General features: G+C 36.6%; 3 protein-coding genes across 12 annotated transcripts in view; 2 read left to right on the forward strand and 1 right to left on the reverse strand.

Moving 5' to 3' along the window:
- Window positions 1-1,402: 1,402 nt before the first annotated feature.
- On the forward strand, window positions 1,403-8,990 carry Adck5 (aarF domain containing kinase 5). 5 transcript variants are annotated; one of them, XM_022849302.2, is made up of 12 exons: window positions 1,403-1,955; window positions 2,935-3,085; window positions 3,468-3,527; window positions 3,791-3,944; window positions 4,120-4,161; window positions 4,459-4,625; window positions 4,882-5,077; window positions 5,334-5,517; window positions 6,266-6,412; window positions 6,652-6,820; window positions 7,546-7,731; window positions 8,055-8,990. In XM_022849302.2, exons 2-12 carry the CDS (start codon window positions 2,946-2,948, stop codon window positions 8,290-8,292), a joined length of 1,683 nt encoding a protein of 560 aa, XP_022705037.1. In that variant the 5' UTR covers window positions 1,403-1,955; window positions 2,935-2,945; the 3' UTR covers window positions 8,293-8,990. The 5 variants fall into 5 exon arrangements, with proteins under 5 accessions (XP_022705037.1, XP_022705106.1, XP_086828775.1 ...); XM_022849371.2 differs by having other exon boundaries at window positions 2,946-3,085; XM_086972649.1 differs by lacking the exon at window positions 1,403-1,955 and adding an exon at window positions 1,990-2,528 and having other exon boundaries at window positions 2,946-3,085.
- Window positions 8,991-10,146: 1,156 nt separating this feature from the next.
- LOC111270083 (kelch-like protein 38) overlaps window positions 10,147-22,857 on the forward strand; it is a 19,969-nt gene continuing 7,258 nt past the window's right edge. Inside the window, exons 1-9 of one of the 6 annotated variants that reach the window (XM_022850436.2) lie at window positions 10,147-10,415; window positions 10,736-10,938; window positions 12,757-12,840; window positions 13,301-13,414; window positions 13,747-13,917; window positions 14,099-14,277; window positions 14,488-14,650; window positions 14,787-15,098; window positions 15,392-15,621. In XM_022850436.2, coding sequence (XP_022706171.1) covers window positions 10,762-10,938; window positions 12,757-12,840; window positions 13,301-13,414; window positions 13,747-13,917; window positions 14,099-14,277; window positions 14,488-14,650; window positions 14,787-15,098; window positions 15,392-15,621 — 1,430 coding nt within the window. In that variant the 5' untranslated portion in view covers window positions 10,147-10,415; window positions 10,736-10,761. Of the gene's footprint in view, window positions 10,939-12,756; window positions 12,841-13,300; window positions 13,415-13,746; window positions 13,918-14,098; window positions 14,278-14,487; window positions 14,651-14,786; window positions 15,099-15,391; window positions 15,622-17,394; window positions 19,326-22,857 lie in introns of those variants that run through there. The other 5 variants (XM_022850739.2, XM_022850143.2, XM_022850512.2 and 2 more) reach the window with 5 other exon arrangements.
- The window catches only part of fwd (phosphatidylinositol 4-kinase beta fwd), a gene marked incomplete in the record, with an annotated part of 41,306 nt that continues 38,178 nt past the window's right edge, over window positions 19,730-22,857 (reverse strand). The window contains 1 exon segment of the mRNA XM_022850034.2: window positions 19,730-22,857.

Consider the following 22,857-nt stretch of genomic DNA (forward strand, 5'->3'; position numbering starts at 1 on the left):
GTGTATACTCCTTTAAATGATCCCCTGAGGCACTCACATCATAAATGTAGCTCATTTCGAACACAAGAAGTCGATAAGGTATAATGTGGAAGAGTATCGGAACTGTTTTAAGGGCGTACCTTGATAAAAATGGTAACTTGTAAATAAGTCAATTTTTGCGGCGAATTTCCATCCATACACACAATATCGATGGCAATTATTAATATTATTATAGCACTTGAGTTTCGTAAAAAGGCCTTGCCTTAAAGTAAAGAGCTAAATTAAATTAAAAAGAGAAAATTAAAACTATTAAGCTTTGCTATTATCAGCAAATCTTTCAACACTAACAAGGAGTCTTACCAAAAGATACAGTAACAGTAGGCTCATACAGGATTGCCTAAAATCAGCCAAATATTGGACTCACATTTAAATTTTTGCAAAACCAATGTACTGGCGAATTTTCCTCCGTAATGTACACAAATTCTACTGTCGGATGAGCTTTCTCTCTTGTTCACATCGTATATTTTGAATGACTAGAGGCATCTGCTACTAATGGCATTTGCTTGAAGTAGCCAAGCTCCATTGTTGCCCTATAGCTGTAACGTTTCAACTTCTGATATCCTCTTCAACGTGTGACTTATCACTCCATAATTGTGTAATTCATATCCGCGTTAAACAGTCAACACTTACCGACGTACAGAATGATAGGAAAAAACCGGATATGTGCCCAAGTCTGATTTAGATTAAACACTAAATCAATTGATTTTTGTATGCGCATGTGGATAGCAACGTAAATATTATGCAAACCAACTAAAGTGGCTTCATTTTTGGCGGATCGAAGACGTTCACGGGGTCATTGTTGTGTCATAATGCTTCGTAGATGACCGATGACAGAATACGTTATGGCATCTATGCGCAATGACGTAAAAACTAACTGAAGTTTGATGATCCGCTGAGGATTCCGCATATATCTTATTTAAGCTCTTAGAATCCTTAGTGAAAAGGATATTCGGTGGAGTACGATATTGGCAAATACTTGACAATAGGTTCAATTGGAAATTATGTTGAATATATGAGTTTATTTTTAGAGGAAATAAGAATGCGAAAAGAATGATTTCGTTAATTGGATGATTGAAAAAGTTATTTATTAAAAAATGATTGAGCTCCATCAAAAGTGAATTCTGCACCCAGTAACATTTGTATATTTAATGTGAACGTCATGGCATAAAACTTAAATGGAGTCGAGGTTATAATGAAGTGTCGACCCTTTCTATTCCTTACTTATTAACTATTTATAATGAACATTACAAAATTGACTGTATTTATACACAGATTGTTTCTTAAATGAAGCTTTACGACTATACATTGTAACTCTGCACATTTTAATAAACACTCCTCAAAGAAGACTTTGCAGGGTTTATTTTTTATGACAATAGAAAGAGAACAAATAATAATGACTTGAACATCTTTTTAGCTTCATGCGGTTAACCGTATACATTTTATTGACCATTTTAAACTGAACTTACTTTAAACTAAAAGCATACCACGTATCCTGCCAGACTTTGAAAGTAAAGTTACATTTATTGACGTTTTTCGCAAAATGTCTTCCCCAGTCTGAAGCGCGTTAATTTTTTTTCACAAACGAACACGTTAATTTTCAACTTTAAAGCGTGTTAAGTGAAGAACGTTCTCGTAGATTAGGTTGACGGCGTCTCCTAAATCTCGGAAGAAGTGATCTTCCCTTCTGTCAACGGCATCTGCTTGTGGCGAACCCTCTCCATTAGGGCTTGCTCTTAGGCAGTAGCTCATAGAGATCCGCGCTCGAGTCATCAGCTGTTTGTTGGTGACCGTGTTGTGTTGCTAAAATTTGTAACGTGACTGACTATTGACCGCCAACTCGATGTGATTTTCCAAAAATATTCGAATTTGTGCTGAGACATCGAAAGTGACCAAAAGGATCATTTCGAGAATTCTTGGTAATTATAAAGAAAATGTTCCTGTCTAAAACATTTTCGTGTTTTTTCTTTTTTGAATTGTTCAGTAAATATCCTACTTTCGCTCTAAAAACTAACCTATGATGGCGTCATAAACCGCACCGTGAATACCATATCCGTTGTTCAATATAATATAGTAACATGGTTGAATAACAATGCTTTGATAGTTATTTATATTAGTACATCTAACCAAATCTATTCATCCAGTCAAATTAGATGAAAAAAGCCAATTTACGAAATCACCGATTGAATTTTAAAGTTTTGTACTTCTCTAGCAATAAGGCGCATTCTGATTTACATATAGCTGAAAGTGATTTTGAATGTTGTTACTATTTTTATTGACACTAGCATGAGCCGTGAATCGTTTATATGCAAATATGCGAGCATGTCGAAGATATGTTTCGTGCTTGCCATGTAAATAAACAACTATGGCCCAGACAGATGCGTGTCCGTGCTTATGCATTCAGAAAAAATGACTCTTCGTTATAATATAGTTCATATGAATATATAAAAAATCGTTTTATAATAATTTCATCGGTTGCAAGTGATTAATAAGTAAATATGCGATTCTTTAGTAAAGATCTCAATATATTGATACGCGATTTGTAAAGGCACGATTTAAGGACAGGAAATTTGACATTGCATTGGCAGTTTTTTTAAGTCCTTGTCAATATATTAATGTATAATTAGGGGCAGTATTGTATGTGCTCTGTTGTTTGCAAGTTTATTAAACCGTGATGTTTTCAATAGCAGTCAGTTAGTTTTCGGACACTGTAAAGTCCTTTAAAAGCAGGAGAGAAGGTTTTCACCATTTTTGTAATTGCTTTGCAATATAATCAGCAAAGGCAGAGGATCTGCGAAGGTGAATGGCAAGCCATGCCTTCACAACTTACCTCAGAACGAGTGAAAACTGTATGCTATTTTGCCTCTATAAAAAAGAGAGTTTTTTCTGAGTGTCAAGTTTGATCGTAGATGAAAATGAGGATTCGAAGCCCGAGAACCACTAAATGGGCCGTATTACTTGCCGGGGCTAGCCTAGGAACTGGATGCTGGTTAGCGCTTGAGCCTTCAGCACGAAGACAAGTGCAAATATCCGCACGAGGATTGGAGAGGTATATAACGTAAAGCTAAGTATGGCCTATTCAGGGTAATATAGTATTCAAAAAATCTTCTGATGGAGTACTTAACGGCCGTCAAATTCGAAACATTTAGTACTCAAAAGAAAACGAATATTATGGTTTTTTTTAACTCTTCCATTAATTTACAGGTTAGCAAACGCCTATGAATACAATTTAATTAAAAAACAATACTATTCTACGGTTCATGTTTGTATGGCGCATGCTATTCGTTTGTCAACCTTTTGCGTAGGACTATTTCGGGCAAACTGATATAGAAAAAGGTGCATATGTACAATAAGATTGTATTTCTTCCATAATGGAAATCATATATAATATACAGATATATATATTCTCTCTGGCCATCTTTTTTCCACAGGTTTGTTCGAACAATCAGTATTGGGACAACAATTTCCATTGACTACTGGTTATCTATGAGGTAAAGAGGTAAAATAAGTTATTCCTGTGTCCATTAGTACTAATGGCTAACCTACGATTGTAAGACCTAACCTACGATTTAATTTTTAGATGTTTTGTTTGATCACAATACACGAATATATTTCGTGCTCCACATGTTTAGTACAACTGAACCTATCCGACGTTATCCGTTACGGTAAAAAATACGTGCATGAAAGGCTTTCATAATTTTACGCTGGCGATTCCGCTATCAAAAGTCGCGTTGTATTTCTTTTTCTAAAACAGAAATCCTGACAACAAACTCTCAGAATGCCACTTGAGGTGTGCAAGTCGTATCCTTTCTGGCTGCCTTCGAAATGGAGGAGTTTATGTCAAACTCGGGCAAGGCCTCGTGGCCATGAACCATATTTTACCTGAAGAATATTTGGATACGCTCGAGGTATCTTCATTTTGAGACAACGACCTACATGTGTCTATATATTCTTATGGTTAGTTTTTCTTCCGGATACCATTGCCGAAATGGCTAATCGAAGAAGTTGGCGTGTTTGGTTATGCATTTATTTCTCTATAATACTCACTCACATTGGTAATGCTATTGCGGCGTTGGTTCATAGGTCCTACATGATCGTGCTCTGCGGCATCTGCCTCAAAAAGAGGTTTGTAAAGTAAATATGGAGCTTTACTGAAATGAAGTCCACATATCTCTTCCAAATTCTCTTCCTGAGTTCGACGCTTTGAAAATATCGTTGGATATTTTGACAGATTTTAAGAATGAAAATACAAACACCAATATAACTATACTATAATATATCATGAATTTTTTGTGACCCATGAAATTATTGATACTCTTCGTTTGTTAGTTTGACGAGTGAGCTTTATTTTTTCGCTACAGTTCCCTATCCTATACGACGAGATTACAACTGGCTCAAAACGACTCTATTCGATGATTGCAGGTGGAACAGGTGGTTGTCGAAGATTTCGGTAGGCGTCCAGAGGAATTATTTGCTTCATTCGAGCCGCAATGCGTAGCCGCAGCGAGTCTGGCACAGGTGTTTCGAGCAAAGACGAAACAGGGCGAGGAAGTGGCCGTGAAAATACAATACAACGATTTACAGCAAAGGCAGATATAGTTAATGTGCACATTTGTTCAAGAAAGGCAAAGGAATACAAGCGTGTGTATTTATTTGGTGGACCGCAGCTCAGCTTTAACTCGTTGCTTCACTGTACTTCTCATCACCTGTACGCGCGTAGTCTGCGCTTTGTATATGAAAAGTTATAAATGAAACTTTAGAGTCACTTAATGTCCACTATCGGTGTAGTCGAACAAGAAAAGCTAAAATGTCTATCTATTAACTTCTCGCTCATGTGAATACCAGATTCCAGGGTGATGTATGGGCATTAGGCGTTCTAGTAAGTTTAGTTGGCTGGATGCATCCCGATTACGATTTCCGGTGGATCCTTGACTACCTTAAGGATTCCCTGGTTAAGGAGCTTGATTTTGAACTTGAGGCAAACAATATGAAGAAATGCGCCACTCAGCTTCTAAATCTAAAATATGTTCGCATACCAAAGGTATTTTAGATTTCTTTTTTAAGAATTCGATAAGAGCAACATTGAAAGCTGGAAGTTGATATTATTCAGCGCAACTTTAGTTTTTCTCATGGTTTTAAACTCTAAACGTCTCTTAACATCTCCACTGATTGCATCATATTGCAATCGTGTAATGAACAGCTCTGCACAGAGACTGAATAATCATTAGACTTAAACTATAACACATGTCATAAACAAGTACATAATTTTTTTTAAAGACCGTTGTGTTTTGGTACAGGTAATCGACTCACTAACGTCGAAACGTGTATTGACGATGGAATGGATTGACGGCATCAAGATTAACCAAAAGTCTGACCTATTGAAAATGGGTTACTCACTTTGTGACATAGATTACAAACTTATTACCGCCTTCTCACAGCAGGTCTTTTTGCATGGATTCTTTCATGCAGACCCTCACCCAGGTTTGTACCTCAAAAACTTTAAGACTTATCGAAAAGTTTATTATCTTTTCGTTCTGTATAGAACATAGTCAGTTAAACATATTTATATGGACGAGAATTTACACCTCACTGTATTGTTTGTGCATAAAAATAATTAAGGGAACGTCCAGTCACCATGTTGACCAATTACAATTACTCTGAGTGTCTGCTGTCTGTATAAATATTTATTTATATATATGCGCTGAAATGAATGCACCAATACGAGAATTCCTTATGTTTCGTATTTTATATGTGGTATCGTTGTTCAGTAGTTTGTCAAGTGTGTCTATGCCTGGATTTGCAACGTGTTTTAAGATTGGTAGCCGAGCACGTTACCCCTAAGATATCACGAGGACACCAACGCGAAAACCAGACAGGAACAAGATTGCGTTTCATAACATCGTGTTACCGATACACTTGAGTGTCTTTAACATTGATGATTATATTATTACTGATAAGGACTAAATTTACCTGACACTCTTAAGCGCTTTTTATGTCAACAGTGTAGTGTAGCGTAAAGGGTATGATATTAATTGATCGCTATCATCTGCACACAAAGTACCTCAACGTGGACATTATAGTGTTTTACTTGGTGGGGTAGCGCGAAACGTATATATTTATTTTTCGTTCGTAGACTGAGAACATGAAAATGTAATTGACTTCCTAAGGGAAACGATAAAATAATAAACGACAAAATATATCTCTTATTCAATGCGTTAACGAACTTCAGGCAATGTTTTAGTGTCTCCGAATCCTCGAAATCCCCGAGATCCGCAACTTATTCTACTCGATCACGGGCTGTATGAGACGCTCTCAGATGATGATAGAATCAAGCTTTGTTCACTCTGGAGGTCTATTGTCTACAACGATGATAAGGGTATTAGCATTATTCATGCGAGAGGTTTCCTATGTATAAGCCTACTTGGTTCTTTCTTCGTTACAAAATTTTCAAGCATTATTCGCTATTTTACTATACGGATGCAAACGTGTGTATCTGGTGTACGATGAGTTACATTAAAATAAAACTTAGCTTGATGAATTTTGGGACTCTCATCTATATCATACAATGTATATACAAAGAGAACGATGTTAAAACTTTGAACGTATGCCTAACAGGTATGCAGTTGAATTCGAAAGCCCTTGGAGTTGCGCTAGATCACTATCGGGTCTTCTGTGAAATTTTGGTGCAGCGTCCCCTGCTCTTCCGCCAAAGAAGTGGAGTTCCTTTAGCGAAAGGTCTGAGTAAAGCAGAAATGGAATACATGAAGGACATGGCCTCAAGAAGGTACACTAACATCCTATATTGACGTAAATAAAAAAAAGAGTAGGACGGTTTGGAAAACCACGAATATAGCTTATGTTATGAGAGCATGATTTTTGTTTTTATTCTTTTCTACTTATTGTTGATCTTTATTGACATTTAGCAAGTTCGAGAATAACAAATCTTCGAGTTGCTCCAGAAAGATTCTGAACATCTTAATTTTCCGACTTCCCACAAGAAATCCTTTGAGAATTTGTTTATTTACTTGATTACTAAAAAGATATTAAAAATAAGATAGTCGTTTACATACTCTTTGAGTTCCACAAGGTATTTGAATAAATCTATGAGTATAAACATAAAATGCCAAAATGATTCTTATATAGCAACGCCACTAAACTGTGGTTTAGAAAAAACGCATCCATTCGAACTTAACCTATTCAAAGAGCTACTTGTTTAATGAAAGATCTAGTCGGTTGTCAGCGAATTGCTTCCCATAGTTTTAAAATGGACAGTACTAAAATATACAGCTATGAGATGATTTAGATGTGGCTGGTCGGCTACTTAAAACAAGAATCCTTCATGCACAAAAACTTAAATTAATTTTAAATAATTTTTGAATTTAAAATAATGACTCTTTCACCTTATTTTTTTCTGAAAGTACTTCTCTTATCGTCTTATCGATGTAATGATAAATTCAAGTAACACTCATATCTTAAAAATATATGGTGTTTTTTTTAATGTTCGTTTAGGTTCGATGAGATAATGTGTTGCCTTAAAGCACTTCCCAGGCCGATGCTTCTCGTGTTTCGCAACATTAACACGGTCCGCTCAATAGCTAAAGGTCACGGTCACCCTGTTGATCGATTTGCCGTTATGGCCCGAATCTCTGATAAGGTCCTCGTGCAGAACGTTTGGCGCGGTATAGCCACCCATAGGTAACAAGCATAAACAGAGCTTTAATGGTAGTGTATGTTTTTGCGGTTAATTCTATATGTCCAAAAGTGAGACTAAAAGCTGCGATATATAATTTCATAAAATTTCCAGCTTCAAAGCTTTATGTGGTATTTTCTTGTTTAAGTAAACAGAGCTAACTTATAAATAAAGCTTCATCGAGTTCTAGGTTTAGCCGACGTCTAATATTAATGATTAACCAAGTAATACCTATAGGAATTATAGGCGAATCGGTCGAACGTGCTAATGATAACGTTTTTAATGACTTTTTTGTTTCATCGTTTGAATTATCCTTGTTGTCTTACAGGGGATCGAGCTCATTTATTACGAAGATCTTTTATTGCACCTATGACAGTTTTTTGTCGTTGGTCTTGTACTCTTTGCGACGCCTACAACTTGAGGCATTTTTAATGTTAGCTTGGGCATATGACTGGTTCGCACGAGCAAGCCAAAGCGTAGCCCGTACTCTCAACCACGATCTGGATGAGCTGGCTAAGGAAATCGATGCTAAAAGAGCCAAAAGAGAAAAATATCTGTTTAAGTAGCACCTGTTGTTATCACTTACCTATTCATAAATAATGATTTACGGAATGGCTACTTGTATTGTTCTTATAGAAATACTGTACCGGCGTAAAAAAATATATCTAACATAATAATCAGCTGATTCTTCAACTACCAGTTAAATATTTATTACTAATATTTTGATCTGAAGTCATCAGGTAATTTCTATCAAACAACGTTATTGCTTGTTTAAAACTTTTATGGGAATATGAATATGTCTGAACTATACGCGGCTCTAATAAAAAGAAGACAAACATATACGATACATGTACAAAGCGATAGAAAATATCATTTTCTACAAATAAAAACGAATTCAGCCACTCTGAAGGGTATTACATCAGAGCCGTCGCACTCGTTAAAACAGATGTCGCCGACTTCTTACACGACTGCAGCATCAGATTTGTATTGACTTGCCAAAATCAAATCAGCTCATTTCAGTCGAAAAGAGAAGGAAAACCGATTGTTACTAACAAATATTAGTTGAATCTTCAAGTTTCGAACAAGCTAATAGATATGTCTGTAGACTTACATATATATATATGATGTTGAAATGTTATCAAATGCTTTTATGCACCACATTAAAATACTACTGTAATAAGTAACGTTATATCATTGTTCGACAGTAATTCAAAGTTTAAAAACCAATAAACGTGCAGAAGAAAACGCGCAGCACAAAACATGAGACGAGACTAACCACTGCTTGAAGTATTCATAGCGGATATCCTATTAACATTTAGGATAGTGTGAACACCCTCAAAGTGGAAAAGAAAAGTATTTATTTATTTCTTTCGATAATCCATAATTTCGTTTAAAATAGGGAAATTGTTTTATAGTTGTTTTCTGTTATCGGCTATAAATACATTTCTTACATATCTTACCAAGTATCATACTGAAGCATGCATGAGTTCTTCAAGTCTTTTCGACCACTAAGTTTTGCTCTAGGTCGGCTAATAATTGCCGCTGGTGGGAGGACTAGTTCGTTTACGACAAAATGATGGTATCTGTTAATCTATCAAACTACAATTAGCTGTGCTATATTTAAAATCGTAATACTAATTACGGGATTAATTAAATACTTGCGTATCCTTCCGAGGGCCGAAACCGTTAGCTCGAAGTTATTCTGAAACGCGGAGAAATGTGATTAGTGGGACAGAGGTGGGGGACGACGAGGTGATCTCATTTGCAAGGAACAAAAATCGGTGTATTTATCGAAATGTTGGTTGGATTTGGATAATTTAAATAAGCAAAGAGGCCACTATTTGGTGGCAAGTAACAAGCTCAGGACAATTGTCTACCACGTTAGATCCAAGGAACATTCATGAATGTTGGTGGGTAATACAGCTGTCTGGGCCAATAATCATCTTCTACCGCAACGCCTTGAAACCCTAACCCTCGTCATATGAAACCCTAACGAGCGAGGTTGGACACCAAGACCCGAATTGACCTTTGCGAAATAGGTTTTTGTTGCTGCGGAACTGGACCAAGCGCCTGGCGTAAAGATTGCGGTCACTGTAAATACCGGTCCTTCGTTTCCAGGAAGCTGTAGGACAGACAACCTGGTGTCGCGAGGCCGTTTGGTTTCTGATTGCAGACCGCATATGGTCGAATGAAAAACGCAATGTTAGAACGTATTTAAACAGCTGCAGCGGATCAGCTGCCTATGGGTGTATAAAGGCGGGTAAGTGTGTAAAATCACTGATAAACAGCTTAATTCCTACGAAATACGTCCTGTAGCAATGATAACGCCAATACTAAAATAACAGTAAATGCCATAAGCTTCGAATAGTAGTTGCAAAATAAAGACAAAGATTATCTTTCGGTTTAATAAGATAACATGATACCAACTTTTTTTTTTGATTTACGACTTGAAAACAGTTACCATTTATTTAGAGGTGTCGATTATTTGAAGTAAGAATCGAGAGCTTTTTCATTCTAGCTGCTCGGAGCCGTTAGTTGACATGTGATCTTCGCGCGCAGCATTTTTTTGAATTCGCTCCCGTGAGATGTCTTAGCAGACAACAGCACTCCTATGGCCATTCATCAATTGTGCAAAGCTGGGGAAAGTCGGACGATACTTGATATAGCGCGCTCGAGCTTTTTGTGCTAGGTTGTATTATTTTCTTCATATATTACAGTTTTTTCTGTTCGGGCGTTACTGGGATAATGCAAGGCATTTTGTAGAAATAATGGCCTGTATCATAAAGATGTTTATTTTTAATCCAAGCTAAGCATTTGCTCTTTAAGATGTTCGTCCGAAATGTCGAAAGGGAGTCATGTTTGAAGTATTTAGCGAATTGGTGCCAATTATCAAGCAATAGCATTATTGTAGAGATCCCGCCTAACGTCTAGCACTTTGCCGGTGGTTTGATGTGCCAAAAAATTGTATGTAAACACCCCGAAACTTGTGATCGAACTTTTCACGAATAGAGTGGCTAATTAATTCGTAAGTTCTTATGCAAATGGAAAAAGATTTTACAATCTGCGTATTGAGTCAAAGGTTTCGTACCAATCGGCAATGTCTCCAAAACGCATCGGACTTTTTCGCTATAATGTTTGCATCAACTTGTTGGCGAGAGAGTTCCCAGGATCACGTGGAATTACATGACATTGATCCAGAGACGGTGCAAGAGGTTAGTGTGAAAAAGTTAACGACAACGCATAAATACGTACGTTTTTCTTTTTACCGCTAATTTTTTAGTGCGTAACATGTTCACATTGCAGAAGTGATGCACAAGCGTATTCTACCGAATCAATTACTAAAAAGAGGCTTCTTTTTTAGTAAGTCGACTGCCTTAGATAATAAGGCAATCGACTTTTTTGGTAACCATAAAGCCTCTAACACGAAAAACTATAGAATTATGATCGCAGCGGTTCTTAATAGCAACATATAGAAGACACTAAGATTTGACAGCATTTTGTGTTATTGACGTATATTGTATATATATGCGCATTAAATTCTACATCTAATTTTAACAATAGGATGTCGAAAATTGACTAATAATAAAAATTAGGAAAAATTAATTGGGATAAATGATTCTTAGAACATCTGTATAAAGTTTTGAATTTTATCATTTTTAGATGACAAATACCGATATCGTAATATTTCTTTGTAAATCATGACTTTTTATTACGAGTATCTCTAAAGCTGTCTAAATTTTTCGTACGTGCTGTCTAACGGTTACATTTATTCAATATAATTATCGTTCGATTAAAACCATAAATAATTACTATTTAAAATGCATAACTACCTACCGTAGGTATTTCAAATTAATACCGTTCTGGTCAATAAACTGCTGATAACGCTGGACTCTGAGTGAATTGAATATTTAGCTTCATTCTGTGGCGCATTTTTGCTTAATTTTGGTTTTAAAACTTTCCAGTGTTTTCGGTATTTTTGGCGTAGGTTTCGTACTAAAGCGTACTCACAAAATCCATTGATGTCCTATCTGTAAAACCTCGTTCTTTCGGTTCGGTATAAGAGATTAATTTGTTTGTAGCCGATGATGTCATCAGCTCAGGTGTTTCGTCCTATTCTGAGAGTAAATAAGCCATTTTTACTAAATTCCATCCGGATACATCAACAAAGCCTTGCACTAAATTCAAGTAATTGGCACTAGTCATTCATCACCAGGCATCAGAAAAGTTAATGGTTCGTTTAACCTTTTGCTTGAAGTATCGTACCATACTGTAACTCTTGGGAAATTTATATATTGTTTCTGGGTGCTTTTGAATCATATACTTGTCATATTTTTGAATAAGAAAATATCCTGAAGTGCTATTATATTTATGAAAATATAAAATGTAATAAATTTATAATATCGTAGGTAATTTATAAGGTATAAGGCAGGTAAGCATATCCCTCTACTTGACTTAAAGGAAATTGAATGAAAGATGACTTCAAGACGGATGGAAGCGTTTAAGGCGTTCATAAATGATGTGTCGAAAAACCAAGAGCATCAGCGGACCTTAACAGACAAAAATAGTCCTAAAAAGTTATTATGACAACATCCCAAAAATCTGCAAAACGGTCAAGTGGTCATCGCATCCTAAGATCCGTATTATATTAATAAATATAATACGGATCGAAAACAATTTTGAAAAATGCTTGGAAAAATAAGGTTTTTTGAAGCCCTGACGCTGTATCCAAATTATATCGTATAATGAATCGGTTTAATTGTGTTTAGCTGTATTTCTGGGAAACATGTGCGTTTACATCTACATTATCATTTTCATAAATTTAATAGCATTTCAGAATAATGGTGTCCTATTCAAATGATTCAAAAGTATGATAAAAAAAAATAGTTATGATTCGTTAAACAGCGCGCACACGGGTTGGGAACACCTTTTATAAATATGAATAATATTAAAATATCAGCAATGACATGTACTACACGAAAGGTATGATTCAATGAAAATATTATTTATATACCTATGATTTTTTTTAATAGGTGATTGACTTTTGTGAAAAATCATTGGTAAGCATCTCTAAGCAAAACGCAATCAGACTTTTAGCCGCGAGCGACCTGCTACAGGTAAGAGAATTCGATCATCTTAGCGTAGCAAGTAAGTGGTAAAAATGACGAAGACAGTCCTTATCAGTATCTTTATAGATACTTAACCTGTGCGGAAGTACAATATTCGGTTGCGAAGTAATGGCGCAAAAAAAGCAATACTGTGTTACTTTGCCTTAATATTAATGTAGACGATATGCATTAACAAGTACAAAAATAAATCTGCTAAAACAAATGAACTAAACGAAGTTCTGGCATATTGTGGATATGATCATTTTAGAGCAATATAATGTCTAAATTGAATATTATGAGGCTCTACTTTGGAAGTGGATATTAACTACAATGTTTTCATAGCTTGAATCTCTTTTGTAGGCTAACTGATTATAGGGAAATTTCAAAAAGCAGATACGGAATCCGATGAGAAACTACCAATGTGAAAATTTAAGTTTGTCGCTGTAGCAAATTGATTCGTATTTTCCAGGTTAGGCACCTGAAAAAACAAGTGGAACGTTACTTCTTCGACCAATTACGCTTATCACAAGATGTTCCGGCAACATTTACCATCGCCAATACTTATAATTGTCTGTTTTTAAAGGTATTACATGCTCTCTAACGACTCGTTCGACGAAAGGTGATTTTAAGGTAGTAAGAAAGCTGGATATATGCAAAGCAAATAAAACATTTGCCTGAATCAACAAAAATAACTTATATCTGCATTTTAAATTTAATTATACGAAATTCTCATGCAAATCTCTGCTTAGCTAACACACTTATAAGGCGTCCTACACCTGCACAGACTGCATTAAAGTGGCAAATATCATTGTTGGCTCCGAAGGAATTGAAAAACAACCTATTACCTAAAGGTTGTAGATACAATAGGCACAGTTTGGTCAAGGCATAATAACATAGACATGTTTTTTACAACAGGAATCCTGTATTAAGCTTGCCACATGGTGCTTTGATCGCCTGGTGGAAACATTGTCGACGAGTGATTACGAGTTAGTCCAGTGCCTGGTGAAAAACGAGTTTCTTCATGCCGATGAAAATCTCGTCTACAAAGCGATTATAGCAGTTACGCGAGGCCGTATAGTAGATGAAGTAATTACTGATTTTCTCGTACTTAATGGTTTATATATCAGTGCGCTCAAACACTGTGATTCAAGTTTTCAAGTACATGTACTAATCATAACATGGTATCCATAGCATATAAAAACATATTTTCCTTATTTCAGGCATACTTTATTAGGATGTACTATATCAAATAATTTTTTCTATATAGGTCGCTCCTCTTATTGACGAGCTGTTTCTTCAAAATTTGACGCAGCCTCTAAGCGAGAGCTTGCAACTCTTGCATTCCCTCACCGAAGATTCTCCAACACGAAAGGGATTCCGAAAAGATGCCGTTACTGTTGGCTTTATATCAGACAATAACGCTTTATACGCTTGGGATCGCCGCAGGTAGAATTCTGTTAATTTTTTAAGGTTGTGTCATAGAAAATCCATCATAAAAATATATGGACTTTCGATTGAGTAGATTTCAGACGAGTAGTACTGTTCTTCTGAGCGTTTTCACTTGATTGGAATAAAGCAGTTTTTCTATATAAAATTCGTTCACAAAGAGATTACGAAGCGCTAAACATTTATGGCACGTTATATTGTACTTTGCAGTTCAAAACTCAAGCGAATAACGACCCTGCCGACGCGCGCGGTTGGGTGTATTATTGTTCACCTTGGCCAGTTTCTGTATTTACTGGGTGGTGAAGGGCGCATCGGATGCGGCAACTGGAATATGGATGTCTACCGGTTCGACAATCTTCACAAGAGCTGGGATGTCAGTATCGAGACATTAAATCTCTTTGTTATCTTGGTGCCGCTTTCTGTTGTTGATTGAGGCTCTTTTACAATATTAGTATGTAGAATTAGACGATGAATAATCAACTGTGCAAATTAATGCTTTGTTTCTAAAGGTTGTCCAAAGGATGGATACGGAACGACGGTCATGCCAGACATTGGTGGGACATGAGAAAATCATTATGTGTCACGGCTATGGAAAGTATCGCGTTGAACTGGATACGATATCAGTATTTGACCCCTCGTCCGGTCGTTGGTTCCACATAAAGTACTCGTTGAACCGTATTCCCGGCCCCCCATGCAAAACTGTGGTTTTTTTGGATAATTGCTTTTATCATCTCGTTGATACCTCAATTGTGTATTGCTTCTCCGACGAAATGTTCGATTTATCATCCAGTGATGTACTCAAGATCGAAACTACAATGGATGCAAGTAAATTTTTAACTTTTTAGTTATATTTATATTATATATTTTTATATTTTTTTATTTATTTTTTAATTCCATATATTATCATCATCACGTTGTTTTGGGTTTCGGCATACGTGTGCTGTTGGATTGTTATAAGCTTTATAAGCCATTTACTTGCATAATGTTATTGTTGCATGATACAGTGAACTACTTTACATTATGTTGTATGAAAAAATGGTCTCTTTAGTAGAATACAATTTTAAAGCGAGTCATCGTGTTTTATTCTAAGCTGCGATCCTTTTCGTAATTGCAGACGATTACACACGCTTTTCCTTTAGACCACCAAATATTAATATTGACTACAAAACGACTTATCATACTATGGAACCCTAGTAATTCTCGAACGGAACATCTTCAACTTATGTCTCCGGATTGCGAATTTAGTAGATGTACGCTTATCGACCGCACAATCTACAGCGTCGATTTTTCGGAAAATGAAATAACGGAGTTCATTGTTGATCTGGAAACGAAAATCTTAAAAAGGTATGTATAGTTTCCTGTAATTACCCTTGAGTGAATACCAGTATTTTCAGGTACGACAAATTTAAACGGACAATGTTTTCAAAAAATTGTTCCCTGCGACTGCGCTTCTAAATTTTGTAGGTGAATTACTTTAATTGCAGGGTACTGTAAAAAGTACACCTCAAAAACGTGCCTATTCTGACTGGTAAAAACAAATACACTTTGTAGCATATAATTGACAATCGTAATCCATAGTAATATAGGAGATGTGTTCCATGACTTTATACATTATGAAGGGTTCCAGAGTTTCAAGCCTAAGCCACGTGCGCTATCTGCATATGTTTCGACATGACCAAGTCATGTTTCGACATGACCAAGTCAAAGCCGTTCTGAGCCAGTTCCTCGTAAGTTTCTTCTGTGTGCTCAAAGCTGAGCCAGTTCCTCTGAAGTTTCTTCTGTGTGCTCAAAGCGGATATTTTTTCCGAGCGCTGAGATAATTATCGCCGATTCTTAAAGATGTGCGCACCATTATATTGTATGTAACCGATTGCTTTTGGCTGTTGAAAAATACAGTTGGAAGCAGATGTTAGGATTCACATTTTCAGCTCCTAAGCCTTAGACATCTCGACCCTTTCCCCTCACACGGAGCCACCATTTTCTTTATCTGTGTATATATATCGAGGCCGATAAAGAGCTTAGTATCTGCTGCGGTTTTTTGAGTGTTTACCTGTTCATCGTGTTGCGAAGTAGCAGCGCGTGATCGCATTTTCACCTGGCTTCGTGTGGTCTGTAACAGCGTTGTTTCCTCTGGTTTAAAACAAAAACCCGTTGATCTATACTTGCTTTTTCCACTTAATATTTTGTCAGTCTAGCAATGATTTTGTTCAGATGAGGACTTGCTGTGCAGTTCTGACATCTACCCTTCCAAGGACTTCGGTTAGGATCATTGCATACACAGCGAACCCTTTGTTACGCGTCCCGGTATCTACGCAGCCCGGGTGCCGCTCGTGCTGGAATGTCTTGCTTTGAAACCACCTTGCGTACTACAGGACACAAGAATGTTCAAAACTTGCTTTACTTTCAAGTGACTGAACCTGCTGACAGTCCGGCTTCAGATACCATCAGTGCGTCTCGTAGTCGCGCGCAGATTTCGCAAAGGTGTCCAGTGGCGACATTGCAGAGTAGTGGTTCAAAATCGTTGCGTGTCTTGTAAGAATGTTGAATTCGTAAGGTAGCTTGACTCGGTTTTCCGTGCGCGAGCCGCGTGAGATGGCGCGTCCCGTGCAAATCGCCCGAACAAATGGGCGTTGAATTCATCCCTGCGACCGGTTTAAAGCAGCATTAGGCTGGGCCCCGCAAAAGTTTATAATCAAGGCCGAAGAAGCGCTTATGTTACTAGCCGTAGACATCCGCAGCTATCCCGAGTGCTTTAATCCACTATGTACGCATGACGGGTAGATTTGGGTTTCGGTTCGAATCCTACTGTGGCTTCATTTGATTTCACAATGCACAATTAATCGCACAAATGCAATTCAAGTGAATTGATGAGTTGTACTTCGTTGTTTTATAGAGATATCAACGGAAATAATTAAGAAATATACTATTGGTGTGCTCTGTAATAATATGACATACTATCTGAGTATTTTCATGCTTATTTTTTTTTCTAATTGAAACCATTGAACGGCTGAACCTCTGGTTGAAAAAACCAGAAGGCGCTACTTCAAGCCCTATTAACGTCATACGACAAAATTTGTGAGAATATTTTTTTTTTTAATCAAAAACACGCAACTTCAGGGTCGCTGTGCATGCTCTTCAGGAAGACGATGGAGGACGAGACATATCTTTTTACGGATTCTGCACACTACCGTATTTTTAATTTCACTAATTAGCAACTGGGGACTCAATTTAGACCTTAGGATTGTAACAACGTTCTATTATTATGCTGTCAACGAAGCCACCGAAAGTTTATGGTTGCAACATAAAGTAACGCACCTTCGTATAGATGTACGCTTGAAAGTTGAACATGTTATGTGAAGTGAAAATAATTAAAGGAAAGCGCAAGGAACGCGAATGAATAACTTCGCGAGGAGAAAGCTGTGACGAATCTACGGGGTGAAACGAATGTTTGCCTAAACATTAGCGGCTTTTTCCTTAGCGGGCATGCGTCAATTTGCTATTGTTCATGCCAAAAAAAACGTCTTTTTAGAAAAACAACAAAAAAAACATGGCGAAAACTGATGTGTCGTTTTACGAATATCAACTATTGTTTAGTGTATTCAGGTGGCACAAACCATACCAAAGTTACGAACTTTTATTCTAAATCGACGTCTATGTTATAGAGAGTTTTCATTCAACCTCTAAGAAAATCAGGGGAAATTTTGAAAGATTCTCGAAAATTTAATAAATTGGCCCATCTTTGATACACTTTGATATTTTGTCTATAAATTATAGTGGCTCTAAAGAAGGGAATATTGATTTTTGATTTTTGCACCTTTTTTTATATCAGTCGGCCGATTTAGGCCCTCGCATTTTTGAAACTTTTGGTTGATTATTAACCGAAAATTTAATTCCGCCGTACGTGGCGTGTCTGACTGACACTTTAACGAATTTACGCCTACCAGTATCCAGTATGAATAGTATTTATTAAGAAAATACTTACGAACTAAGGAAGGAACATTTTGAAAACGACTAGCGTACCGTTTAAGTCTTGAATTGAAGATATAACCGCTGTGAATGATCGTTACATTAAATGGAGTCTGTTAGGGATAATACTTCTAACCCATGCAAAAGCTTTTTTTTTTGTTTAGATACAATACAAGAAGCAACTCAAAGAAGGAAACAAAGTCGTGAATTTAGATGCCCAGCCTATGAAGCTGAGAAAAACTTTATATCGAGATCATTAGTAAAACAACTTATCTTAATTTCATATCCATACCATTGAAAACCCAAAAACTTCTAGGAAGGAGAGCGAAACCTCTGCGTTTTTTGTTCTAATAACGTATACGGTGGTTTTATTGCTTGGATGACGCTACGAAGAGCATGTACAAGTATAAACACGTAAAGTATTATATGCTATAGCTTTTATTATCTTACATAAAAAGGTTAGTTTTCTACCCAATCACTTTTCTGGGTTTGAATCCGCTTGAAAAATATTATGTGAAGCGCAATACACTGTGAGCTTACTCGAGCAATACTATTTTATTTTTAGTCTACTGGATACCTTTATACGCTCTTTCATGTGATAAATGAGTCTTCATAAACGTTTCCTAATTTAGGAAAGGTGATAAAACAATGCTAGCTATCTGCACGAATTCTTCAGATAGTCCCGGATCTTCTATTTTAATCATAAAATGTCCAACAAAAGGCTTGCGATAAATTTAAATATAAGATGCTGTGAATTTAGAATCCGGTTGCTCCCGTTGTTACATGACCTCAAGAATCATTCTTTGAAATGTGATGTGATCTCTCCTCTTCATCTCTTCGCCTTATCTCAAAATATATATTGTGCTACATTTTTGTAATCAGCCTAGCCATGGCAGAGAATCATCATTTGCTTCGCGTGTATCATTTGTATATATGTATACACTAACGTACGTGCATTTATAAATATATATATCCGGAAATCATGCTTTGTATGTAGTTCCGTCTTGTATTGCATGTATAAAGCGACCTGAAACAAAAAACAAACTTAATTTTCGAAATAAACTCACGATTTGACAGCTACAGATTTTTGACCACTTTTATTTGTTGATTTTCTTAATTGATAGATATATCAGATTCAAAGCAAGCTTATTATTCTATAACCATGACAACACTCAAAACGGTACGGTGGTAAGTCGACTTTTACGTAACCAATATTTCACATTGTACCCAGTATCAAGATTAAACTAAGAAAACCACGGGTCCTTATTCGTATAAGACCCTTAACCCGATCAACAAAAAAGAATCGAAGGATACAGTACCAATAGTAGCAATTAAAATGCAAGCATAATTACAATGATATAATGATTTTGCTAATGTAATCAGTTATTGTAACAGAGATTTTCATTTTTCCAATATAGCAAAAAATGGCTTTTCATACATACCTAAAAAATTCTCTATTTTTTTAAAATGAAGACTTCTCCTGAGCTTTGCTATTTACAGAAATGGTTTATTTTTTTATCATTATTATTCTCGTCATGTGTTTGTTAATGGCTTAATTTTCACCAATCTTTACTAAAATTAACTATAGTTGGTGTTGATGCTCATGCTTCGAAAATCGTGTTTAAAAAAACTAAACGCTAATAATCAAAATAACCTATTTTCTCTTACGACATTCGATGAGAGCGTTGTATTATTATTGTACAATACGCACAATGTCTCTGCAAAGCAGTACAGGTTTGCAATATTTAAGAGAATTACTGAACCCATTACGATAAGAACCACCAGCAAACATTCGACTGTTCCAATTGTTGCTTCGGAAATAGACTGCTGAACTCGTAATCCTTAAAAACTGATGATATATAAGTTATAATTAATACGTGTAAACCGGTATTCCCGCTCAAGGAAGTCGCCGATATATATATATATATATATATATATTTGCTTTCAGCTTGAATCTCTTACATTTTTCATGTATTTATTGACAAAGCTGCTGCTAAAATTCATGTATCAGCGAAGCCATGGTTTATCTACTTAATAATAATAATAATTACATAAGTTCTCAAACAGTTCGCGGGATGGAACTGAAAATATCAGGCCTTAAGGCTAATGCGTGTAGTGTATTTTCATTGTTACCATTATTACTTCTAGGATTTTGGGTAATGACCCTTTTGCTGATTCACCTCATCCGGTGATCGATAACGAAATAGTTCAGGTCCTATGAGGTCAGAGTCTTCGTAGGGTTTTGGAAAAGGGGCCTAATGTACGGCTTCATCCCTAGATATGAAGCTAACGCCAGGTTAGATCGTATAATAATTTTTTACCTGATCAGGCGTTCTGCTATGTAGGAGTGGGGAAGTTAACCAAGAATGTCTTGAAGCACAAATTAGCCATGTGTGGGAGAATATTGGCGCACAACATGATGATTATACAGATACTTTAACAATCTGTCAGCGGTAACGCTTTGTCTTTTTATAGTCACAAAACTTATGAATGCTGCCGCTATTGTTATCATTTGGTACCTCCAATTAGTACGGTTTTAGCTACTCTGTATATATGAATTAGACTCTATTACATTTGAACAGATGGATGGATGGATGGACTGAGGAAATTTTATCTTGCAACGGCACTTACAACTATAATGCTTTTAACTGTATGCACCGTATATAGTTGGAGTTTGTCCGTTCAAGTGTGCGCATCTTGGTGGGTATACATATCGTACTGAACCATTGCCGCCTACCTATGGCTTAGCGACTTGACACAACTGACAGAGAACAAAGAACAATAATAATCATTATGTGTGGAAAGCCGACACTTCAACGCCAGCCACGAAATACGCGCATTATTGGGGCTCTCAAATAGACATTTATCGTATCCGTGCCTTCATTTGATCACAGTAATAATCTTGTTTGAATTCTCGGTAAATTTATATTTATAATCGGTAGGCGTTTATCTAGAGCGCTACTGGAAAACTACCTGTCAGAGTTCACAACATATTACCATCTTACAAGCACTAAACACAGCCAAAAATTTTAATTACAAAACGTACGTTTTAAGACGCGACGACACAGTAATATTTCTAAATATCTTCTGCTGAGCCGATCTTTAAAGCCCTTTGGTTCAGTGGCCTTCAACTATTCGCTGCCAATGGAAGATTATTGAATGTCTTATGTTATTGCATGGTTAATTAACCTAATTAATACAATGCATTGTTTAATAGCCCGAGAGAAAGGAAGTTAACAGGGTTCTTCGGTGAATCTTTCAGGAAGCGGGAAACGGTGCAGTTTCCGCTAGCAGACACAATAAGCTATTGAGTGATGCAAAATCTACCTACAGTCCGTGGCCTTATTTTTTATATGGAGGGTCATCATTCTATGGCCAGCCTAAATACGTGATTATTTTTGTTATTATCATGTCTAGTCTAGAGCTGGAACAGTCCGGCTGTCCCCGTCGAACCTTCACTTCGATATCTCTTGTATCAACTGTGCTGACTATCTGTCTTCCGACTATTTAACTTCACGGCCTATTCGACATGCGCGATCATTCCGTTGCTTTATGCCTTAGTAACGATATATTTTGTTTGTTTCCTATTAACCTATCGGTTGATTATTATTTCATTCTTCCTTCGTCGCCATTGCTAAGTTGCTCTGTATGGTTGGCCAAACCGGCCAATAGCAAAGCGGGAGGAATAAAATCTGCTATCCATTATTATCGGTTTATATCGTTTAGCACGCGATCATTGCTCCTAGATGGATCGGATAGGTACTTTGTCGCCTACTTTTGTGTATTTTGTTTAGTCGCGTTTGTCATAAACACTAGAACGTGTGCGTATCTTTCTTCATTAGTTTTCTGTAGATGTAAACCATTTTTGCAGTAATGGATTGTATGCACGGACGTGGCTTTCAGTAGTCCGCTTTTTACTCAGAAACTCAGCACACAAACGTACGACGTCATACACAATCATTTTCAGAACCTCGCATCCGCTTTCGGGTGCTCTCATTATCACATCAGCCTACCTAGACAATGAAACGCTGGCAAGTTTACTCCATGTCTTCTGCACGGAGCAGTTGGCTTCGTATGGATTCTCATATGCACGTGTTGCGCGGTGTCCAGCTAAACATTTAAATCATTCGTGACTTATGGCAAATACTGCTGACGCCATTTTAGCGTTCAATTATTCGGAATACTACATAAAACGGATGTGTTCCTCGACCTTCCTATATCTATGAACAGCTCATTTGATTTTCATTTTATGCCAGCAGGTGGGCATAAAAGAGTTGAGTAATTATCATATATATGTATACAATTAATGTATATAAATGTCAAAAATCAATTACGCTTTGAGTGTAACTTTAAGCTTGTAATCGCTCCACGGTCGTGGCGAGCATTAGAGAAATATTTCTTTTTCTAAGACAAATATATGCGTAAGAGTAGCGACTTCATCCCACAGACGTCTTAGAACTTACTCATTGAATAAATGTCCTCTCTAAACAAATGCGTCCGGCATTTAGCTCAGGCGCCGCAGTAACTATTATGACTACGACGGTGTGTCTGTGTGTATTAGTTATTTTCGTTAGCTGATTCTTACGAATATGCACCAGTAGGTATTACCCAATA

The sequence above is a fragment of the Varroa jacobsoni genome, unplaced genomic scaffold (genome assembly GCF_002532875.2).
Source record: "Varroa jacobsoni isolate VJ856 unplaced genomic scaffold, vjacob_1.0 scaffold_16, whole genome shotgun sequence".
NCBI lineage: Eukaryota > Metazoa > Arthropoda > Arachnida > Mesostigmata > Varroidae > Varroa > Varroa jacobsoni.